Source organism: Dermacentor albipictus, chromosome 2 (genome assembly GCF_038994185.2).
Source record: "Dermacentor albipictus isolate Rhodes 1998 colony chromosome 2, USDA_Dalb.pri_finalv2, whole genome shotgun sequence".
Taxonomy (NCBI): domain Eukaryota; kingdom Metazoa; phylum Arthropoda; class Arachnida; order Ixodida; family Ixodidae; genus Dermacentor; species Dermacentor albipictus.
The window spans coordinates 20,848,131-20,873,156 of record NC_091822.1 but is presented as its reverse complement, the minus strand read 5'-3'; the positions used below and the strand labels follow the sequence as shown (position 1 = coordinate 20,873,156).

General features: G+C 47.0%; 2 protein-coding genes across 12 annotated transcripts in view; one reads left to right on the top strand and one right to left on the bottom strand.

Moving 5' to 3' along the window:
* LOC135897954 (neprilysin-1-like) overlaps positions 1 to 25,026 on the top strand; it is a 752,274-nt gene that overhangs the window by 107,085 nt on the left and 620,163 nt on the right. The gene's annotated exons all lie outside the window — the stretch shown is intronic.
* On the bottom strand, positions 10,997 to 12,019 carry LOC135897889 (uncharacterized). The gene has a single exon (XM_065426576.2). It carries the CDS (start codon positions 12,017 to 12,019, stop codon positions 10,997 to 10,999), a length of 1,023 nt encoding a protein of 340 aa, XP_065282648.1.

The following is a 25,026-nucleotide window of genomic DNA, read 5'->3' as shown; positions in this document are numbered from 1 at the left end:
TCACAGTTCCCGAACTGCCGAAACCGTGCGACATGTGCTAACTGTAGTGCAGGTGACCATGCCTCTGAAACTTGCAAAAACGCTCGACGCTGCCTGAACTGTGATGGCGAGCAACGCGCATACTGGCAGACATGCCCATGCTGGAAGAAAGAACAGAAGCAGTCCATGTAAAGGAAAATGTAACTTCAAGGAGGCTCGCAGGCGGGTTTCCCACGTGCAAACGAACAGCTTTACCGATGTGACGCGTCAGGGGGCGGAGCCGCAACAGTCCCCCGTGGCTGTCTGGCCCGCATGTAGTGGAGGAAGTGTCACGTGATAACCTTGAACGCTAGTTACAAAAAAATTTAGATTAATGGAATGATAGGAAATAGGCCCTCACGTGATAGGCAAGCGGTAGTTGTAGTGGGCTCGCTTTGGCTGCTTGTGCTGCGGTACTTTCAGAATAGGCGCACGTATTAGGCGTGACAAACGCATACCGAGGTTGAGTGAAGGAATTGGCGTGTATGAAGCAGTGGAGTCTCTCCTTATGTCAGTCAGGTAACGCACCGAATGATAATGAAGCTCGCCGCTTAAGCAAGCAGCAGACCAGGTGGCAAATATGTAGCAAATGAATGCTTCGGGCGATTAACCAGCATTGTGCCCAACACGCCGTGAGGGCCGCGTCAAGGACGACTGGTTGCCTTTCGGGATGGCTTCAGGGAAACTAGGAAATTTTTCGCCCTACAAACGTACGTGTGAATACGTTTACGTGTGAGCCGCCCTTTCGACGGTGATTTGTTCCGTTTGGGCGTATTTTCAGGGAAGCGGTGATGCCTTTTGCCCTTGAAAACAGGTGCAGGCGATCAAGCGAGCGTTCAGGTTTCGTAGCGAGTGCTTTCCCGTGCGAGAAAAATTGGCCCCATCTTGTTTCCAACGACTCAACGATGCACTTACAAGCCGGGGACCTCCACCATATTTATGGTGGTGCCAGCCCATTGTTATGGCAGACAGTCCCTGTCGACGCTGTCTTTTTGCTCACTGCCTTGCGCTTCTCTGCGGACCGACGAGAACTCAGTAGGTGCGTCTCTACCGCGTAACGACATCGCACCACACAATCTTACAAAATACTGCACGGACACCTCAACAAAGGCGAAGACTTCGGAGTTTAGGGTGCAGGTTAATGCTATTTATTTCTCTCATAATAAAAGACGCACAACAGAATCTTTCACTAATGAAACGTGCGAGAAGTAACTACCCGCGATTGGTCTCGTCCCATCCTATATAGGTGCAAGACAGCAGAATGAAAATTAGCAAGCAAATACGCACTGGAGTTTAAGGTACTCAACAGCTAATTCAGGAAACGATAGACCGTGCTCGGGCATAGTCTTGGCGGGTTTCGAGGTGAGCGCGCGGATTAACAGCGCTGGTAAGCGCAAGTGATGCTTTGAAAATTATGTCGGGATGGCTCTGGCTCCCCAGTCTTTCTCGACGTTTCAAGGCAACGCATTTCAATCGAACAACGGCGCCTGCGGTAGCAGAAACCCACGCGTTATGCTTCTTATGTGGTTCCATGCCCTTGATGGCAGGCGCCCACTAATCGTTACCACGTACGAAACAGCCACGAACGGTACGGCAGCAGTGTGGGCCTATTCCTACGCAAAAGGCTCCACGCACAAGGCTCCGGAGAGTAGGAGGGACGGCTTCAGAGGAAGTTGGCCTGCCGAGGCGAGCTTTCCTCCATAGAGCCGGCAGTAGCACTACACTAATACAATACAATACCATCTTTATTGTGCATAAAGAAAACAAAGTACGTATAGCAGGTCTAAGAAAGCCTCAGAGGGCTTGACTGGCAGTGCCTGGCATTCAGGTCACAGAAAATTGCACAGGGTTAATAGTGGCGTTAGCTATTAGCGGGTCGGAGCAAAATGTTGAATAGTTATACAAAATCTTACATTAAACATCGAAAATTCTAAGTAGTTTCTTAATCCCACGTCTTGTGTATACCTTTAACACAGGCGTTGGCAATTTATTAAATATGGCTGGAACATAGTATTGCTGCGTTCTCCTTCCCTACTTTGTCGCAGTCTTGGGGATGACGTAGGGTTCCTTCGGTCTTAAGGAGCGGAAAGGCATATCTCGTGTATTAAAATCATTATTCCAGAAGTGTTTAATTACAACACTTTCGACATTCAGGGAAGTGAAGTTTGGCAAATTCAGCAACCTGAAGACGTCTGCATCTTGCTTTGGACACAAATTGTAAGCCACTGATGACAGCAGTGAACGTAAAATTGAAATAATTCTTGAGCTCCACCTAAGAGTACAATGGCCATACACAGTCGAACCATAAGGTAGCACACTGTAGACTGAAGCATGGACAGTAATTTTTTGAACCGAGATTGGCATAAGACATCGCATATTGTATAATACACAGGAGACCGCGCGCAGCCTTTTACAGAGGTGGAATAATTGCGAGTTCCATAAGAGATCACAGTCAAAAAGCAACCCAAGGTACTTAACAGAAGATGCATTTTTAACAGGTTGACATGTACAGTCACAACAGTCCGATGTGTGTAAGAATAATGATGTCGTAGGCAGGAGCTTTTTCATGGGGTTATGGAAACAGACAAGTCGCGTTTTTGAAAGGTTGATGCTTATTAAATTAGCCGCAAACCAGTCCATAACTTTCGTTGCTTCACTCTGTAAGGAGCTGATTGCATAAGAGTAATTAGTTGCACAGGATACAAGAACAGTATCATCGGCATATTGATATATATAATTACCTGCTACATTGGACAAATCATTCACATAAATGTTAAAAAGCAGGGGGCTTAATATCGAGCCCTGAGGGACTCCAGAATGAATACAGGCAAAAACAAACTATTTTCCACCATTACACACTGTCGTCTGTACTGCAGAAAGTTAGTTAAAAATGGCTGTGGCTTAGCTAAGGATAGGCCCAGGATGCGAAGCATACTAGCCTTTATTTTAGTTGTTGAACCACTGTTTAGCCTGGTGAACTGCTGTTGCTTGGCTATATTTGGTTCGGCGAGACGAAGAAACAACTCATGCAGGCGAGCGCACGAGCTGAGACCCCGCTATGTAGCTACGCGGCCGCAAGCGAGCGCACGAGTTGAGCCTCCGCTTTTGCAGCTGTTATGACGTCAGATGGTAGCTACGCGGCCGCGCGCGGCGCAGCAAGGAAGAGCGTGGTTGTGCGGCTAGTATGCTTCGCATAAAAATTCAAGAATGTAGAACATAGCTTGAATAAAGTTTCTAAGTTGGCACACGAAAACTGGTTTAAATTTAACCCCCACATAATTTATGTTCTTTTTAAAAGAAAGAGTGGCGTAGTTCCCGATCCTAGTGTATTAGTGTATGAACGACAAATGCCTGTAAACAAAGAACACGCGTTTTTAGGCATCCTAATTGACTCTAAGCTTAATTTAATTCAACACAAAATATCTCTAAGCGAAATGCATAAGGACAATGGACGAAATTAAAATTCTATCTCTCACAACACGGGGCGGCCAAAGGAAATGTTTAATGAACCTTTACAAGAGCCTCATCTGATAGCAACTGCATTATGGCACTGTAGATTATCACTATTACGCTCTGAGCGCTACTAAAGTTGTTAGATGCCGTTTAGGATCTACGTATCCGCCTGGCCACCAGCGCTTTCAGAACAAGCCCTATTGAAAGCTTATGCGTAGAATCGAATGTGTGGTCGCTCCATCTGCAGAGATCATACATCAGCTTCACATAGTTCGTCTAGGTGCACTCTAACCATGAACTCCATGTTCTAACACCGTTAACGATTTAGTGTACTACACTTTTCCATAATCGACCCTCAGTGAGACAGCGTTCTTACTGTATATGAGGGAAATTTGCCATGAAACGCATGTCCCACTCCTCGAACGTCGCTTAATGGCTCCAGCGAAGCTGCTACCGCCTTGGGAGTGGCAGCTGATAGAATGTGATATAGTTTTTGTAAAAGTTACACAGCACGCACCGGAGCTCGAAATACAAAGGCATTTCTATGAACTCTAATAGAAGTACTCTTCCTCTGAATTCTGCACCGATGCATCAAAGTCGCAAGCGGGCGTATGTAACGCGAGTGTTGGTCTCTCGTTTTCTTGATCAAAGGTATTGAATCCTAATACAGAATAATATCTTTACTGCAGGCATTAAGCAAAATTGTATGTGGTTAAACACGTAAAAATTAAAAATAGAGAAGGAAATACTATTTAAGGACTCCTTAAGGCTCCTAAAAGCACTGATTTCCTTAATAAAACAGAAAAAAATTCCTGTTGTTTATGAGCTTTACTCATAATTGTGCAATCTTTATTCATCTCGTAGACATGTGGTAACATGGTGGGTTGCTGGTCATAGATGCATCGAGAGCAATGTGTTAGCAGACCGAATGACTACACCAATTACATTGCCACCAATTAATGCTACCACTTCTACTCCAGTCACAGATCTGAAGCCTTTTGTGCGAAAGAAACAGCGAAGCCGCTGGCAATGCTTGTGGAACGCCGAAACAAATAATAAGCTTGCTTTGATTAAGCCACAGTTAGGTTTTTGGACCTCTACAACGGCAACATGACGAATTGATGTTGTATTCTGTTGTCTCAGAACAAGACACTCACATGGTACTTTAAGTTTTCATTGACTGGTAAGGAACCTACCATCTGTGGTAGATGTGGTGAGATGTTCACCGTCGTCCACATCCTCCTGGAATGTCGGGAAGCCAAACGAGAGAGAAAGAACCATTTTCTCCTAGCATACCATTTTTGCGTCCCGGTCCATGCCGCTATGTTTGTTGGTTACGACCGCTTTTTACCACCAAAGTTGTACCAGGCTTCTTGAACGATGTCTACTTGCATGAAACTAGCGCAATAGTTTTGTAGCGCATCGTCTCTCCAGAGGATGCTGCTGTGATAGCAGTTTTGTATAGCACACGTTTCCATGTTCTTGAGTTTCCAGGGCTCCTTTAAGGGAGCAGTTATGTTGGAAAGTTTTTGCATCAGGCATATCTTAGCACATCGTCATTGTTTCACAATGTATCTCTCGCGCCCGTATCACACTTCATTATTCATTGCGATATCTTATTACACATAGGCTTTGCGCCATTTACTGCGACAGGAATTTAGGCCCTTTCACAGCGCCATCACATCCACTGCTCGTTATCCATCGCTTCATTTTGAACTCATAACCACTGGCCTTGCCCTCCTTGGTCATAATTGTCCCTGTCGCCACAAAACACTACATGGATCATCAGTTCATGTAAATACTAAGTCTACTACATGGATGAGAATGCCATCTGTCTTTTTCTAGTGGCGCTGCTCTCAGGATAGTTATGGCATCTATTAAGTATATTTTGAACGTTGAAGTGCCTTGAAAGACGCAAGTGGTGTTATCATGTTCAGCGACACGCACGAAATGTGCAGCATTAATTTACAATATGGCAACATTTCTTTTTTGCCACTGGATTAGAAAGGGTAACAGATTAAGAACCATTTGATAGGAATTATATAGATGCAAACTGTGGTATATTCATGAAGTTGAACTTTGTGGATTTTTAATAATAGCTTTTATGACCTACCTAGTCGAAAGCATTTGCGAAGTCAACGAAAACACTATCAATATAGCGAGTCATATGCAATGAAATCAGACGAATAGTCATGAGTTGGAATAACTTATTTTGCCAGCATCGTTCATGTCGAAAGGCGCGTTAGTTATCAAGAAAGAAGGGAGTGTCATTCGGGTGTGCCATATTTTAACGCGATAGCGTTAAGGAGCTCGTGTCGCAGAAAAGCCGGTGTCGTCGGCGTCCGTGTCGGGTGTCGTCGTCCGCGGCGTTGTCCGTGAGCGATAAATCACGGCAGGCGCTTCATAAATAAAAAGCAACTTCCAAGATTGGCCCGGTGGGAATCGAACCAGGGTCTCCGGAGTGTGAGACGGAGACGCTACCACTCAGCCACGAGTTTTTTTTTCTTTACTACCTTGATTTCAACACCAGTCAAACGCGTACAAAGTAGGTCACTTGGTGCAGAAAAATAATATTACATCACTTCGAGAGACTACCTATTTAAAAGGCAGTCAAAGAGGATATCACAGACACCAAAGTGTCAAGCTCCTGAGGGTTCAATCATGTGCTTGAGGGCATCACGCGTGTATGTAAGACTTTCATTTAGGTGTTCCCGCGCAGACCTTTCATCTACGCGGGCATTCCTGACATCCATACGCGTTTTCCACACGCTGCTCATACACAAAAGCATAATCAAGTCAGCCGGCACTCCACCTGTGTCTGCACACGGTAAGAACCGAATACCGAAAGGACTTAACGGCAGGTCTTTCTTCAGAGTCCGTTTGAGAACATCCCACAAGAAAACTGAGTCATGGCAATCCAAGAAGATGTGGTCAATAGTTTCAGGTTTCTTACATATGATGCAGTTAACAGACCATGGAACAAAGAAGCCCTTGCTTTGCAGCCATGGCTTCACAAGGAGAGTGCCCGAATGCAATTGAAAAAAGAAGGTTTTCGCTGAAGATCTAACCGGCATTTTTCTAACGCGTTTCAGCACATTGCGTTCAGGTCCTACGTTATACATCATACGGTAAACAGGATGCGGCAAGAAAACATCAACCAGATCACTATAAAGTTTCTTACGCGTCACTGAAGTCAGAAATTCGTTCGAAAAATGCGCTTTCAATAAAGAAAAGGACATAACAACTTCCCTCAGAAAGCCTATTGGTGTTCGAGTGCGTTCATTTGTTGATGAGACAACCCACTCTGGCAAAGAAGAACTCAATCTCACTTGAATAACAGTACGCAGAAATATATCACTTTGGTCCCTTAAGAAAAAGAACCTACTAACAATCTGTTTCAAAAACAAATGTGTTAATCCTAGTCCTCCATTCTTCACCGAATGAAACAAGTTACACCGGCTAGTTCTCTCCCAAGTGGATCCCCATATATACAGTAAAAGCTCGTTAATTCGAACCGCAAGGGGAAGCCGCTTCAGTTCGAATTAACGAAAGTTCGAACTAACGAAAGTGAAGGAGGGCAACAGTACACTGCGATTTGGAAGCAGTAGGGCATGTCAAAAATTTGGCGTGTCAAAAAGTGATGGCGCCTGCCGCGGGCACACGCCATCTTCAAGTCGAAGCTCTGGGTCCGACTGTGCCACACCACCGATATCCACCGAAACGAACGTTAGCCGAGGCTTAACACCGTCACAATGAATCGCGATGGCCGATACCTCCTAAGCAGAAAACAGAGGTGCACAACCGATGAAGACTGCCGAGACAAAGACGCTGAACATGTGAAGGTGGCGAAGGCCTTGATTCGTTGGTTCTTGATTGCAAGCGCAGCTGCGACGTACTTGATTAACTGTGTTTTGGAGCTTGCCGTGCCATCTACGCACAACATTAGCAGCTGTACAAGATTTGCAAAGGCTCCGAGATTCGCAACGGGCAAGAAGTCTCGGAGGTTACGTAGAACGGCCAGAAGGCAGCCGCCGCTGCCTTCTGGCTGACCTCGCGTCGATTAGATTTTTCTCCGATTTTGCCTTCTCTCGCCGTTCTCTCCGTTTCCGAGGCAATACAGCCTTGTGTGTAGGCAGTAGGCGCGCTTCTCTGGCCGTGTGCCAGGCGAGCGTAGTTCGAATTATCCGTGAGGCAGCCTTCTCGCGTTCGAATTAACGGACTTTTTTATACATAGACATCTGTGGAGCTTGGCCGGACCAAATCGTACAGTTCGAATTATCCATAAATTCGAATTATTGAAGTTCGAATTAACGAGCTTTCACTGTATACCGCAAACACTCTGTGAAGTTTCTGCACCGAAATCCTTGCCATGCATAACACTTGTAGTACATAATACACCTTTGTAACTAAAAACAAATTGCAAACACTAGCTTTTGAAAACATCGAAAAATTATGCCCGCCCCACTTTTCTGTCTGATCTTTCACTCTTTTTACTTCTTCGATCCAATACGCAGCACTGTCACGATAATGTTGTAATGGCACCCCAAGATATTTTCCAGGGGTAACACTCCAGTTCATATTGCAAAAATACTCGGGTACCTGTGTCCAGCTGCCGTGCCATAAACCTAGGCATTTAGTCCAGCTGACAACACTTCCAGTTGCGGCGCAAAAAGAAACAACCTCTTTCATAGTGTTATTCACGCTTTCTGTATCACGGCAAAAAATTGCCACGTCATCTGCATAAGCCAGAACTCTAGTCTCAATTCCTGCGTAGATAAACCCACAAATGGATTGGCTCTTAATTATTTTCAAACAGAAAGGCTCCAAATACAAGGCAAATAAAAGAGGTGACAAACAGCATCCTTGTTTTACTGATGACTCCACTTTTATACTGGCGCCTAATTTCCTATTAATTACTAACTTTGCGGTGCAATCTTTGTACACCATTCTTACTCCATGTGTTATCACTGCACCGGCTTTAACATGTTCTAAGAGCAAAAATATGACATCATGGACGACTCTGTCAAAAGCCTTTTGAAGGTCAATTTGTATCATAGCGACTCTGTCCTCCCTTTCATCGCAGCATTCCAGTATGGTCCTTGCAGTATGTATATTCGAAAAGATCGATCTGCCTTTGATACCGCATGTCTGATGGGGTCCCACAAGTTCTTTTATAACGGTCTGCAATCGGCGCACCAGTACTTTAGTGTACACCTTATAGTCCGTATTCGTCAAGCTTATTGGTCTGTAGGCTTCAACCGCCATAAGTCGTGCAGGATCTTTTGCTTTAGGAATTAAAATAACGTGCGATGTCCGAAAAGAAGGAGGTGCTTCCTTATTCTCGTACATCTCCCTTATCACGCGATGTAATGCTACAGCTATTTCACTCTTAAAGCTCTTATAGAAAGCCCCTCCCAGACCATCAGGCCCCGGTGATTTGCCGGGACTAAGTTCGTCAATCGCATCCTCAATTTCTGAAAGGCTTATTGGTCTGTCGAGCGCTTCACAGACCTCGTCTGATAATGTTGGCATTAATGGCAAGAAGTCAGTTCTATACCTTTCGATATCGCATGTCTTTTTCCCCATCAAACTTTCATAATAAGACTCAAAAGCGTGCTCAATCATTCCAACATCACTAGTGACTTCCCCTTGATAAGTTATTTCTGTTATTTCTTTGGAAACCGCGTGTTTCTTCTCGTCACTTATTGCTCGCTTGGTAGGCGTCTCCCCCATCCATAATCTCTCCGCCCTTGCCCTTAACACCGCACCCCTGTACTTTTCTTCATCCATGACTTCAAGTTCAGACTTAACTTCTTTGATTTCTTTCGAAAATAAGCCAGGCGAAGAGCCTTCTGCGCTGAGCATGTATTTTAGCCTAAGGTGTAATTCCTTCTCACGCTCTTTTTCTTTGTGATGGACTACGCATGCTCTTTCAATCGCGGTTAATTTAACGTCTCTTTTGAAGAGTTCCCATTCTGCAATGAAGAACGCTGACGTAGTTATGCTGAGCAAATTTTCGAGCTTTTCTTGAACTACCTTTTGAAAAACGTCGTCTTGCAAAAGCTTATCATTTAGCTTCCATAAGTCCCAGCTGAATTTCGATGGTTTTTGTTTCTTTCCTATGGTTGACATAACGAGGCAATGATCGCTGAAACTAACATGTAGCACTTGATAACTTGAAAATAACGGTACAAAGGTTAACGGAGCATAAATTCTGTCTAGCCTGCCATGACACTGACCTTGATAGTGCGTATACATGGTATGACTTTCGCTTGACAACACATAACCAATGTCTTTGAGCTCTTGTTGCCTTACAATCGAACTTAAAAGCAACGCACTTTTATCACAAACACTAGTCAACTTAGATTTATCTTCTGGAAAGCAAACACAATTAAAATCACCCAGTAATATGACATGTCTTTCACAATTCAAGTACTGCTGGATATTACCAAAAAAGGCTTCCCGCTCCCGTGCTACGTTCGGAGCATAAACACATAAAGCCCTCCAAGGCATCTCTGAGAAAGTAAAATCGCAGAGGACCATTCTACCGTCCTCGGATGACGTGACGGCTTCAACTACAGCAATACTGCTACGTAAAAGAATAAGGCAGCCTCCAGACCTACCCGCCGCATGACATACACTTACGGTATATCTAGGACGGAAAACGTTAACCATTTGCTCCGTGCATTCATCAGTTGCAATTTTTGTTTCTTGAATGGCCAATAAGTCAATATTGCCGCCAGCATTGCGAGAAGACAAAGACGACCGACATATCCCAACTGCGTAGCCGCCACACCGCGAGCGTCAAGCAAAGCACCGCAAGGCAACGCTCGGCCGGTACTGACAGGCCGGCGGCTCGTGCGCGAGAATCGGACGGTTGGCACGCGACAGCAGGCGAGAAAGAGGAGGACGACGTTCGAAGGAGCGAAGCTCGAGGGACGTTTTTGTTGTTGTTGAGTGCTCAGTCGGTTTTTTGTCGACGGGCACAGGTTCGCCCAGCATAAATCAGTTTTCGCAGAAACGGCTGTTGTAACTGTTGGTTACAATATTATTTTCAATAAGAATACGGTTAACTTGGCACTGCCTTCTACGCCCGCTAAGTCCACGCACGTTCAACGTCGCGACACAAAGACCAGTCGAAAAATTAGCTACCATTTACCAGGAGGAACTCTAAACCAATTACCGCACATCGTCCGTCTCACATCTGCTACGATGACTCGATGGTGTAGGGAGGCGGACCATGGTTTTCTGGACTTCATAGTCCAATGACGACGGCCGATGCACATCCTGCACACAACCCCAGTCCCCAGACCCCAACAACATTTTTTCTGACCCAGGAACGCCTCCGCTAACGCGGAGGCGTCTGGGTTGTAGAACGGCGTTTGGCTGGAACGCCGGGCTTGGGCTTGAACGCCGGTCGGCGTCCCGGGGTAGCTTTCGGAGGAGGCTCGTCATTCCCAGTCTCTTGATCCTTTTCCTCTAGCTCATCCGCCTCTTCGTGAAGCCTCTTAGCAGGTGCACTACTTCACGTTGGCATCACGGTGTCGTCAGTGTCATGCTGTTCGCCGGTCGTCACTTCTGTTGATGTGCACGTTTCTTCGGCCTCTTTTACCTCGACCTCTGTTGAGTTAGTTGGTTGCACCGTGTCATCCCATGGGTCTTTCCAGCCGTCCGATGGCTTGTCTTCATTAACAGTCGTTGCCTTCTTGAGGGGCGTTAACACCGAGGGCTGGATCTCTTTCCCTTCGCCTGCGGCTTCCACTGCGTCGACCACGTCCATCAAGTGATCTGCGACATCTTCCTTCATTGCCGGGCCTGTCACTGTGGCATAGGTTCGGACGCACTGGGTCTCGTCGTGGCCGAAACGACGACAAAGCCCACAGCGTGGTACACGGCACTCGCGTCGTATGTACCCGATGCCACGGCATCGGAGGCAGAGGGGAGCTCTGCCAGGGACGTGCACGAGCGCAACATCTTCCGCCACTCGCAGCTGGTGGGGCAAGTCTTCAGCGGTGACGCCTGCCTTCAGCTTAATAGTGACAGTACGGGTGGTTGACCCTTTGTCAACGCATCCTTGTACCCGCCACCTGTCCCTGGTGATCTCAGTCACCTTTCCAAAAGGCGACAAGGCAGTGCGAACCTCGTCGTCAGGTACACCGTGAAGGAGCCAGTAGAGCTTGATGCGGACGCCTCTGTCACACGGGTCGACGACCACACAGCGGTGGTCCTTGACATCAAACGCGTCTGCAGCGATAATCCTCTTTTTCCCTTCTTCGTCCTTGAAAGTCACCGCCCACAGATGGTTCATTTGATATGCACCCAGCGCAACCACTTCCGGCATGAGAGACAGCCGTGTAAGAGCGTCTCGAAAATGTTCCACTCTGTAAGGCCTCGCCTTAACGTCACCATGTAAAAAAACCGTATGCAGAACGGACGCACCTGTTGGCAGCGTTGGTAGAATCATTTGGTAGTCCTGACCTGGTTTTTCAGTTGACCTGATACCGCGGCCCAAAAGGGCCGCTGAAGCCGCTCGCGAAGAGCCCGACATTCCGCGTCCGCTCACCTCGGTGGCTGAAGAGGAAGTCACTCAGCCACGAGTTCGATGCTTCCAAGCGGTACAAACGCGCCTCTAGTGAATGCGGTGTTGCCTTCGAAACGAGCCGTGGAAAGTTATACTGCGGTGTATATCGGTAATTATGAACATGTAACGTACAGAAGTCGCAATTACACGAGTAGCGAAGTGCGTTTCCGCTGCATTTCTTCTGCGCTTTCCGCACACGCAGAGCCATCTTGCGGCAAACACAGAAGACCCCCTCCTCTCAATGTACGGCGCTGCCCCGACAGGAGGCGCGCCGCGCGCGCATTGGGACCGCTGCCAGGCGCGTCGCGGTCCCGACTCCCTCTCCCCTGACGACGCTTCGCCGTGCTCCCGGTTGCAGAATCAAGCGCCGTTCCTTTCTTTAGATTACTATCTATCTCTCTGCCCGTGCCGATCACGACGTTTCGCTGGCGTAGATCGTTTCCCCTCGGAGACACCGAGTTCTTTGGATCGTTCCGTTCGCTCAGGCGCACGTTTCGTTGCCGCGCCGAACGCTGCGTTGCTCGACGCTCACCGCGTGATAAGTGGGCGCTAAGTCCGATGCGGGGCGCCTCGTAAGTGATCGCTGCGCCGTAGCGCATTGTCTTATATCCCTTGGCGGGTCGACGGGAACGCTGTCGCGTCCCACTCTTGAAGGCGAAGCTTAAGCGTGCTCCAATTTTTGTTAGTAGATGATGTATTCGAATATTTTGTAGCTCACTGATGTAAGGGAAAGAGGCCTGTAATTAATGGAAGTATTCACATCGGCAGATTTAAACGCGGTTGTTACGTTAGCCATATTACAATCATTCGGTAGGCAACTGGAAACGAAGGATTGCTGAAAAATCAAGTACTTCAGACAGATGCAAACAGGCAGGTAAATTTTAAGAGTTCTGCGCTAGAACCATCTGGACAGCGACTTGTCTTATTGTACAATAGTTCAAAGGCGCGAGTTACGTAGTCTACACTAAGTTGAATGGGTGAACAACCAATCTTACTGTTGGTTAATTGAGTATAAGAAAATGAGTAAGACGCAATGGACCTCTCCAGAAAGTCAGTACATTGCACAAAGCTGATGCGGCGAAACTGCATAAGCCCTTTTCCTCGACGTCTTCTATGTTCAGACTTGGTGGTGTTGCCTATCGAACATGTCGACGGGTACGCTCACATGAAACTTTTTTTTGTTTGGATGCTTATTTGGATGCTTATTGCGGTCAAATAATAGTACAGTGCTTGCCGGGGATTCCGAATCATGTACACGGGCAGTTCGCAACTGTCTGACATGAACGATAAGGGGAAACTTCGAAAAAAAAATGGCTGTGGCTTAGGTAAGGTTAAGCCCAGGATGCGAAGCATACTAGCCTTTATTTTAGTTGTTGAACCACTGTTTAGCCTGGTGAACTGCTGTTGCTTGGCTATATTTGGTTCGGCTAGACGAAGAAACAACTCATGCATTACTTCTTCGCCTTCAAGAGTGGAACGCGACAGCGTTCCCGTCGACCCGCCAAGGGGTGTAAGACAATGGGCTACAGGGCAGCGACTACGCGCCCCGCATTGGACGCGGTGAGCGTCGAGCAAAGCAGCGTTCGGCGCGGCAACGAAATGTGCGCCTGAGCAAGAGACGCACGCCTTAGAAACAGCGCGTTTCTAAGGCAACACCGCATTCACTAGAGGCGCTTTTGTACCGCTTTGAAGCGTTGTACTCGTGGCTCAGTGGTAGCGTCTCCGTCCCACACTCCGGAGACCCTGGTTCGATTCCCACCCAGCCCGTCTTGCAAGAATTGAGCCAAAGCCACTTCTTCTCTGTCGTGACGTCGCGGTGTCACGTGATTTCATGGTCACCGCCGCGCCTGAGGAGCTGGGTTGAGCCCTCGTAATATGCTTCGCATAAAAATTCCCACGATGTCTTCGCATTCGCTTTGACAGAAGCTGCCCGACTCACCCTCTCGCCAAAACAAGACAACAGGATTAAACGCTAATCGCCATGTTGATCTGATGTATTGTTTTTCTTAAAATGCTACTGTCACCGCTAATGATTTCAACTCATTTTTTTCTAAAGTGTCTGGTGTAGCGAGACTTCATCCAGATATCTGCATATTGCAAACTAGTATTTAAGAATCCTCCTTTCTTTCCATGTTTTCGGAGCATGATCTGAAATCAATCCTTTTCAGTATCAAACCAAATAAGTCGCCAGGAATTGATGGTATTTCAATATTAGAGCTGCGCAGAACTTTCGGAGGAATAAAAGATGTGCTACTACTCATTTTAAACAATATTAATACCACTAGCATCATTCCCGATAATCTGAAAATTGCGCTGGTCATTCCTCTTTTTAAAAGTGGCGCATGCAACAATATCGAAAACTAACGGGCTATTTCAATCCTTTCATGCGTTGGGCAGATATTGGAAAAACATCTGCTGAAGATAATGAGCAGCTTTTTAAACAATCATGGCGTGTTATTTCCTATCCAGTATGGCTTTGTGCCAAATCGGGGCACGCAGTTGCTGCTTGAAGATTTTTCCGATACGCAGAAGCAGCGACCATTGTTGAAACCTTCGCTCGCAGCAGTGGAATGAGCTGCGCTCCCGATAAATCAGAATTTATCAGCATATGAGGTCGAGACCGTCAAACTCACGAGCCGGTGAACCTCTTTCTGGGAGACAGCCAGATAAAGGAGGTCCAGAAAATGCGAGTGCTCGGACTGTGGCTGCAAAGCAGCAAACGAGTAGACCACACCATTAAAACCCTTAGGACTACGGTGAAACAGATCTCCCGTATGAGCCGTAGAGTAACTTATCACCGAAAAGGTTTCAAGGAAACAGAGACGATCCGGCTCGTTCAGGCTTTTGTGCTAAGTCGTCTCACATATAGCCTCCCTTTCCAGGACACCACGAAAACAGAACTAAAGGCCCTAGATGCGTTGATTAAAACGTCGTACAAAGCGGCTCTTGGTCTACCGCAGGGAACCTCTACTGAACACCCGCTGGCCCTCGGGATTCACAATAACTACGAGGAGCTACGGGCAGCGATGCTCATATCTCAACGGGAGCGGCTTAGCTTAACCTCCTCTGGCAGAAAATTACTTTGCCGCATGGGTTACCCTATTCGTCCACAGTATGCGGGAGAAGAACTCGAATCTCTGCCCAGAGTCCTTCGTGAAAGGATCATAGTAGCCCCAATCCCTAAGAACATGAGTCCAAAATACCACCGGGGACGTAGAACTGCTCGAGCTCGAAAGTTAATGCAGCAATTCGGTGGAAACCCGGATACAGTCTACACAGATGTCGCTCGATGTGGTGCTTAAAAATACGCCCTCGCAGTGGTGGGAGCGGCCGCAAATCAAGGGCTTGTGACTTGCGCCACGGCTAGAGTTGCATCTGCGAATACCGCAGAAGCTTCAGCCATCGCGCTAGCTATTAAAACTAAGGACGCTCTGGGACAATCGTCGATAACTCTTACAGATTTTCAAGTCGCATGTAGACTATTCCTCACCGGGAGGCTACCACACAGCACCACTCACCTATTAGGATCCAACCTAACGCAGAAACACATGATCATCTGGTGCTCGGGTCACGCAGGACTCGAGGGCAATGAGAGAGCGGACGGCGCAGCTCGTGCTTTTGTCAACCGAGCGGTCGAACACTCTGACTAAAACCCCTTTTTACCATGAGACATCCTTGAGCACCAGCGGCGCGAGCGAAGAAAGTACAGTCCACCACACCCTGACCTATCCAGGCAGGGCTCTTATGACTGGCGCCGAATACAGACGCACACATTTCCAAACCTTTATTTGAAAAATGCCATTCACCCAACGCTGTACAGCGTTCGCTGTCCTTGGTGCGGAGGCCGGCCAACTCTCGCCCACATTACGTGGGACTGCCAGAACAGGCCACCTAAAATTAATACACCAAAAATAGCCGGCAAACTTTCCGGAACGGAGCAGTGGGAGACTTGGCTCGCCAGCTAGGATCGGGAGATGCAACTAGCGCTCCTCGACCAAGCACGGCGGACCGCTCAAGCCAGTGGGGCCCTGGACTAGGGGCTCCACCCACTCGCTTTCTGCATTTTTTTTCTTTGAAATAAACGTTTTGATATATATATTTCCGATGCACTAAACTATGCGTTTGAAAACAATCAGATTGCTTGTGCACTGTTTCTCGACGTCCGCAAATCGCTTGACAGCGTCTGTCATAGTATACTACTAACCAAACTTTCTTTGCTAGGCTTTTGCGGTACGTTTTTGCGGCTTCTGAAAAACTTCTTATCTCACAGGCAGCCATTTGTGTCTATTGGAAAATTTCCTAGCAGCCTGACCGAAATTAAAGCTTGCGTCCCCCAAGTTTCAATATTAAGTCCGTTATTATTTAATTCATATTTGAACGATTTGTGCGATGCTGTGAACGTCAAATTATATCAGTATGCTGATGATACTGGCCTTGTTTCATACGCTCGAAGTTACACTGACGCCATCTCTTCTTTACAAATGGCAACAACAAAAGTGATGGATTGGTTTTGGAATAATGTAGTCGATATTAATGCGTCCAAAACTCAACTAATCTGTTTCCACAACCCTGTCAAGCAAGTTACCCTATCGTCCCCATTATATTTGCACACATCAAACTGCAATCCCTGTTCATGTGACCCTGTGCAATACGCTTGTTCTATTAAATACCTCGGTGTTATTTTTGACAGTGATTTATCCTGGAACTCTCATTTCACACATATTTGTCAAAAACATTGCGCAGCGTATTGTGTTTTGTATAATATTCAATTTTACATGCCACTGTCTGTCCAAAAGCTTCTAGTACATGCCTTATGCTACAGTGTAATCCGGTATGGCATATCTACATATGGTCATGACGCTCAACATTTGGTAAACAGGGTCAGTTACGTCCTTCATGGTATTCTGAAGCATGTGGCATATGATGTCTCCCCCAAATCTGATGTATGGAAAGCTTTGTCTTTACCTGATTTCAATTCTTAGCTGCTAGAATATGTTGTCCTAAAGCATTTTTGGATAAGCGAGTATAAAATTCCTTATATGCCTGTTCATTGCTTGAGACGAAAGAATCCTTATGTTACACCCCGCTGTAAGACGAGATACGGTCGACGACTCCATAACTATTATGTCGCCGCAATGGTTAATTTACTTCCCCAAAGCATGCAAGACGTGAAAACGAAATATGGTCTGAGAAAGGCTCTTAGGCACATTAATGCGTGATCGGAAGCCTGTCAAGTGTGTTTCTTTCCTTATTTATTCCCTGTTTTCTACAAAATAATAACGTGTTACTGATGGCTCTGTCGCTCTCTGCGAGGCACGGCCGTTCATGCCCAGTGCGGCTTTGGCCGGCCCGAATCTTGCATTGTATTATACTCAAGTCATCAATAAATTATTATTATTATTATTATTATTATTATTAGTATAATTATTATTGTAAGAGTGTTAACCTCTAATGACGGACGCAATCCCAAGTTTTGCACTGTTCTTTCGTCATGACCTTTTCCTAGTACGGGAATCACTTCAGCTGGTGTACATAATCTTATACTCAAGATCGGTACTATGAATAGTACTGGGCCAGACAACTCACCAGATATGTTTGACGGCGATATTCTGAATGGAGCTCTCGGTACTTATCCCTAATTTTTTGAAAATCTGTAGAATCATCTACTGTTCCAATTCTCTGGAAATATGCTAAGGTTGTTCCCATTCAAAAAGACGGTAATAAGTAGGTAATCTCTAGCTACATACCTATTTCTTTAATATCAACATCTTCCAAACTATTGGAACACATTATTCACAAGTATATCGTTGAGTACTTAACTGAACATAATGTTCTTTCACATGCTCAGCATGGCTTCCATTCTGGATTCTTGACGTTAACACAATTTGCAGAATTCTCCCATTATATTTCATCCACGCTTAACCTTAGAGGACAGCTTGGTGCCATTTTCTTTGATTGCAGTAAAGCTTTTGACACAGTGTGTCGTAAAAAGCTTCTCATTAAACTCACGGCAATAATTCATGATTGCATACTACTAGGCAGGATACAGGACTACAGATATACAAAAACCCAGCTTTTTGCATTTAACCATGTGCACGCATCTCGTGTCAATGTTACATTTGGTGCACCACAGATGTCTGTCTTGGGTCCTTTGCTGTTTGTTGTCTTTGTAAATGATATCATTGAAGTAATTGCAGGTGCTTCTGTCAAAATAAGGCTATATGCTGATGACTGCGTCATTCATTCTACTATAACTAGTAATCATGATCAGTTGGAGGTGAACGAAGTCTTCGCCCGTTTTTGCGAATGGAGCAGAACATGGCAAATGTCACTTAATTTTAAGAAAACCGTATCAATGACTTTTTGGAATAAAAAACAACTATTACAACTTACATATTTTAATGAAGCGCACAAGCTTGCAAGCGTTCACATCTTCAAATAACTTCGTGCTACTTTTTCCCCTGATGTGAAATGCATGCCCACATTAAACGTATAACGAGCAAGGTGTTGACAAAATTGGGTTTTCTTAAAAGAAACTTAGGAGATGCAATCAAAGAATGTAAATTAACGGCATACATATCACTAATAAGCCCCCTACTTGAATACGCGTCAGTAGTGTGGTCACCACATCATTCCAAAGACATAAACATGCTTGAGTCTATTCAGAAAAAAGCCATAAGATTTATATATAATCGTTATGACCGCCATTTCTCGCCGACATCGCATGCTAGTAAGCAGCTATTAAAGCCTCGGGCCCATAGACGTACTTGTGACCGTGTTGCTCATGGGAAAACTTATGTCAATGCACCTATTGTTTTCACTAACCCTCCTTCTCGGCCCACCGGAAGACGTCATCGTCCTAACATTGTTCCTTTGAATGCATCGATTGATTGATGAAGTGCTCGGCTAAGTGCACACGGGAAAGCTTGTTCCCGCTGATGGTTATTTTCGTTAAAATATTTTGACCCTCATTGCGGTTAAGTGCGTGATTGATGGCTTTCCAAACTTGGTTTGGGCGCCGTCGACAGATGTCAGAAAACATGTTGTTATAGTAGGAGGCCTTTGCCTTTTTCAATGCGGCAGTTTGTTTCTGTAAATTTTAAATGCCTCAATTTCCTTAATATCGCGTGTGCGCAAAAACTCCTTAAAAAGGCGACTTTTTTTTCTTGATAATTTTGGTATGCTCGCACCCTACGCAAGGTTTTCTTCTTTTTCTGTTAGCTTTGGCGCTTACGCAAGGAAAAGATGTGCTGTAATGACTAGTGAATATAGATACGAATTCATGGTAGCTCTCATCCGGGTTTAGGTTATCATAAACAGAAGACCAATCTTCCCTCAGCATACGCATGCGGAACGAGGTCATATTTTTGCTAGACATACATCTATGTTTAACGACATCATGACAAATTATTTCATTTTCAATAGCTTTAGGAAAAGCAATAAAGACAGGACAGTGGTAACTTACGCTGGCGCATACCGTGTCAGCTGCGCTCACATCAGTGTCTATGCTGATGATAAACAAGTCTAGCATGGACTGGCAAGTTGTCATTGCGCGTGTTGGCGTGGTAATGACGTTATTGTAGCCGCAAGCGTAAATTTCGTTAAGGAATTCGCAGGAGGTCAAATTATCCTTCAGAAGGTTTATGTTAAAGTCGCCACCTATTAGAGTGTTATACTGATGAAATATTGAGTATTCTAACATTTCTTCAATAAATTACCGGAATACACTCATATCACAAGACGGTGGGCGGTAAAACGCCACGTACATGTTGATATTGCTCTTTATGCAAAGCACTTCATAGTCAGCTGTAATGCACGCAAATTTCGGGATTATGTCGCAGACCATGTGTTTTCTTACGTGCATTGCCACTCGGCCACCACGGCGGCCACTTCGATGGACAAAATAGTGATTGTAGTCAATCATATTTAACATGTCGCTTCCTTCACGATATCACGTTTCAGGCAACCTTATCACGCTGAAAAGGAAGTTGAATTCGTTAAAGAATGTGCTTAACTCATCTAGCTTAGTGGCGGTGGAACGTACGTTGAGGTGAATGGCAGGGAAAGTGCCCTGAAACTGCGCTGGAAGGTTAAGTTCACATGGCAGACAAAATTCTTGATGCAGCGTCGCATCTACAAGAAAGGTAACACAGAATATATGCATAGGCACCCTAGGCAATCTTGACGAGATCAGAATCTGTTTCAATGCGCACCATTTGACTGGACTGTGTCTTGCGCGCGAAAATCTTCCCATTCTTAGTCCACACAAACTGCCACTGATTCTGCCGTTTTTCGCAATTGCCTGTGCAAGCGGATGCTTCAGTGTTGGACAGAAATGCTCATTCACGAAGATTTGTGCTTCGCTGGAGATTCCTACGTCACGATTGCGAATGTGATTCTTGCGGGCTTTCTCGACGACATCGTCCCGTTTCTGCTTGGTTTTGAACTGAACAAGAACGTCCATTTTGCCCTGCTCACGAGTTTTGCCCTGCCCCGGTACTCGGTGGCGCACTTCTGTTTCGCTAGCAGAAATGGGTTCGCCAACGACATCACCAATCTACCCTAGAAGATCAATGCTGTCTTCATTTTTCATCTCAACGAGCTATTTTATTTCCACATTCGACCTGCGCGAGTACTGCTCACCTTCAACAACTCACTTCTGCAGCTCTACAATGATCGACTCATTTTTACTGCATTTAGCCTTCAGCCCTTCATTTTCCTTCCTTAAGCATTCTCTCTCGGTGCGCCCTTCCATTAACCAATGTTTCAAATTGCTTTTCCATGAATTCTAGTCCCGCTTTCATTTGTTTCATTTCGGCACGCAGTTCGCGCAAGTCGGAGCGTGCATTCCGTTCCTTCCGTGACATCACAAAGCCATCGAGAAAGTGCAAAATGTGCAAAAAGAAATTCAATATGCAAAATTACACAGCGAGTTGGCAGCGGTGACAAAAAAATAAAGTAAAACGCGCCTATAAGAGACAAAAAAACAGCACCAACCTGCAGTACAAAACCACTTTGATTAGTCTTGCGCCTGCTGGCTGTCACAGCTGCCAAATGCTCCGCTGAGTGTCGAGTGCTTCCTTTTGTATTCTCGCTGATGCACTGTGGGCAGCTTCGGGGTGATGCCGATGCGTTGCCTTTCGTGTACCTCCGGTGAAGGGCATCTTACACCTAGCGGTTCGTCGCGGCAAGTATCCGGGTTAATGACGCATTGGGTAGCTACAGGGCTGCTTCCAATGCTGCGCCGCTTTCAAGCTTCCAGTGAAGGACATCCTCGTGCCTAGCAGTTTCTTGCGGTGAGTCTCAGGTTATCTGCAGTACAAAACCACTTTGATTAGTCCTGGGCCAACTGGCGGTCACCGCTGCCAAAATCGACGCAAATAAGAGCATAAGCCTAGAAAGCTGCGGACGTCTTTGGCACAGGTCGGCACAGGAAAATGGAGGACAGCACGAAATTTTTCGGGATCGCGGCGTACGCCAGACGAGTCGACGAAATGACCGACGATAGTAATTTGGCGGTGACGGAAGTGGCACTTCGAAGAATTTAATTTTTGCCCAGCACCACAGAAAACGGAAAGAGTACCCGAAAGGTGTTCCAGGTGTGTCGCGAAGGTCGGCGAGAACACGATGACGTCGTCCAGGTAACAAAGGCATATAGACCACTTAAAGCTGTGCAACGGCGTGCACATCATACGCTCCAAGGTGGCCGGAGCGTTGCGCAAGCCTAATGGCATGACTCAAAGCAGATAAAGGCCATCTGGCGCAACAAATGCGGTCTTCTCATGGTCCATGCCATCGACGGAAATCTGCCAGTATTCGTAGCGCAGGTCTATCGATTAAAAATACGTCCCACCGTGTAGGCAATCTAATGCGCCGTGTATGCGTGGCAGTGTGTAGACATCCTTTGTTGTTTTGCTTGGATGTCGGTAAACAATGCAGAATCGCCAGGTGTTGTGCTTCTTTTTTACCAAGACAACAGGAGGAGCCCACGGGCTCGAGGATGGTTCAATAATGTTCTAGGTAAGCATCTTATAAACCTCCTGTTGTACTACTTGGCACTCGGCGTGTGACGCACCATAGGGCCGTCGGTGAATAGGCGACGCATCGCCGGTATGTATGCCATGCTGAACTAGGGAGGTTTGACCCAAAGGCCGACCGTCAAGCTAAAAAAAATGTCGCAATAAGATGTGAGCAAACCACGAAGATCGTCAGCTTGTGTGGGGGTAAGGACCAGGGCTGTCGTTGTCGTGCGCTGGAGGCGACGTGGCAGAATGAGAATTGCAGGTGGCAGAATAGTTAAAGGAAGACGGAAATGGCGAGAGGGAAGAAAGGTCGTACTCGTTCGCTTGTTCTTGTTGCCCTTTTGTGCCTCGTGTCCACTCTTGCGCAAGTCACTTCAGCATGGCGAGAGATCCCTTTAGGAAGTACCTGAGGGCAGAAGCCGAAATTCAGGAGCGGAAAGTAAGTTTTGTTATCCCAGATACGGTCACTGCGGTGTGAGGAAACGATACGCCGTGCGAAAGTAAGGCACTGACACAGGGAGTGACGACATAGTCACCATCCGGTACACAGGCGTTTGACACAGCAGTGATACAGGTCAGTGCCTGCGGAGATAGACGAACAAAGTCGGCACTACAGACCTGGATCAGTACGGTGTCGGTAAGGCCGGTAAGATCAGAGAAATCAAGTTTGACCACACGAGCCGAGCCGTTAATTATAGCTGAGTGGGCCGATGAAAATTAAGACCAAAGATCACGTCGTGAGGGCAATGGTAAAGTACGTGGAACAATACAGATGTACGGCGACCAGCAACGCTGACACGAGTGGTACACATTCCCAACAACGTGGGAGTTCCCCCATCAGCGACTCGTACGACGTGGGACTCGGCAGGAGTGAGCATTTTCTTGAGCCTGTTCCGGAGATCAGCGCTCATGAACGAGATGTGGGCGCCGGTGTCTATCAGGGCAATGACAAGTAGGGCATCTACTTTCACGCTGATTAGGTACTGATCTCTCGGCAAGGTGAGGAGAGGATCTTGCAGGTCGAGAGTCCGATGCGGCGTCACCTCCGGGAGCTGCGTCCATCGGTTTTTCGGGGGCGAGAAACGATGGATGATAAACGACGGGGCAGGGGTGCACGGTGTTAGATACGGGACCTTTTCCTGAGCCTCCTTCGAGTTCACCAGACCACATCGAATCGCGCCACAGCTAATTAAGGAGCGCAGAAGCACGTATACCACATTCCCGAGGCGCGGCACGTGCAAACAAGTTGGCGGCCCCCACCTCGCACGCCACATCTGGAGCTATTCACAGCTTGACTCTTCCCGAAAGTGTAGCGGGAGCCTGGCACGGTTCTAGGTAACGCAGCTCCCGAACGTGTAGCGGGAGCCTGGCACGGTTCCAGGTAACGCAGGTCCCGAAAGTGAAGCGAGAGCCTGGCACTGTTCCAGGTAACGTGGGTCCAAGAGGTAAGACGGGTGTAATGCACCGTGAAACCCTGGCAGCGTCGCCCCCTTCCGCCTTGGTGACGGTAGTTGCAGACCGGGACGGCAATACCGCAGAGAGAAGTAAGCACCCGGACAATTGGAGACCAAGGAGCGACCCTCTCCGCCTGGTGTGACACAATCGCACGGGCGCCTACCATTGGCCGAAAATGACGACACCTGAGCGGGCTCGCCGATTGGCCGAAAATGGCGTCACCTGAGCGGGCCCGCCAATTGGCCGAACGTGACATGTTTTGGAGACACCGAAGGGCTTAAAAGCCAGAGACCGAGAGCAGCAAGGGAGCATTCCTAGAGCATTCCTTGATTGATCTCTTTCGAGCTTCTTGCCACGGGCCGCAGCGTCCGAGTCGCTGCCGGCCCGTAATGACTCTATGACTGGTAATTTCTTGGTCGTCTCACTGTAAATAATGTAAATAAACCTCCAGTTTTTCATTCCGACGTCCTCCTCAACTCTTACAGTGGGACCGACGATCGTGCGGCGACCTCGAATGGCTCGAGTGTGTGACGGACGCAGAAGGGCCGCGGTCATGGTATGTCGGGACATTTGGCGCATAAAATGTCGCTGGTTGCCATTGTTGAAGTAGAAGAATGTGCAGTGTGAAAACGAGGGCGGTTGATAACGGCAACAGTGAAAAATATTCCCCATGCCGCTACAATGGAAACATATGGGATGGTCATCTGGTGTTCGTCATTGGGCAGGAGCTGGATAGCGTCGAAACGTCGGCGCTGGGCGATGAAGAGGGGCAGCGCTAACCAGAGGGCGTGTGATGGAGCACATCGGTTGAATTCCGGCGTTGGCCAGTTTTTTGCGGACAACTGCCTTGATGAGGGAGATCGTCACTTGCGTAGGGCGCGCGAAAGAAGATGGCGACGCAGCCGCGATTTCGCGCCGCACAATCCGGAGAACGCTATCTGTAGTGGACGATTGAAGAGCCGAACGAGCGTTTTCGCACGACGACGTAGCGGCGGTGTTGGGAAGCCGCACGAAATGTCCGGCGATGCGACGGATCTTTGCGTCTTCGAAAGATCTGCACTCACGGATAATTTGTCTACCGTCCAGCAGTCTAAAAACGAGCAAGTTAAACGCATGATCGGCGATGCCTTTCAGAATGCGCCTCACTTTGTCAGCCTCGGGCATATGGGCATCGACGCGGCGGCAGAGAGCTAGGACATCAAGGTTGTACGCAACGTACGACTCGGCAGCTGTCTGAGCCCAACACGGTAGGCCTTTCGCAGCGGTGAACTTGCGACCAGCGAGCTTGCCGAAGAGGTCGCGAAGTTTTTGCTGGTCGACTCTTCGTGTGTGTCATAGCAGGTGCGTGGTGACCCCTGGAGGTAGAAGAGAATATTTGAGAGCATCACTGTCAGGTCCTGTCGGTTGTGTGCAGCGACACGTTCGTATGTGCCAAGCCATTCTTCGATGTCGGCTTTGTTGGTGTCCTTACCAGAGAAGATGCCGGGGTGGCGGATG

Coding starts and splice junctions, on each gene's coding strand:
- LOC135897889 (XM_065426576.2), bottom strand. CDS start 12,019: ATGTCGGGCTCTTCGCGAGCGGCTTCAGCGGCCCTTTTGGGCCGCGGT.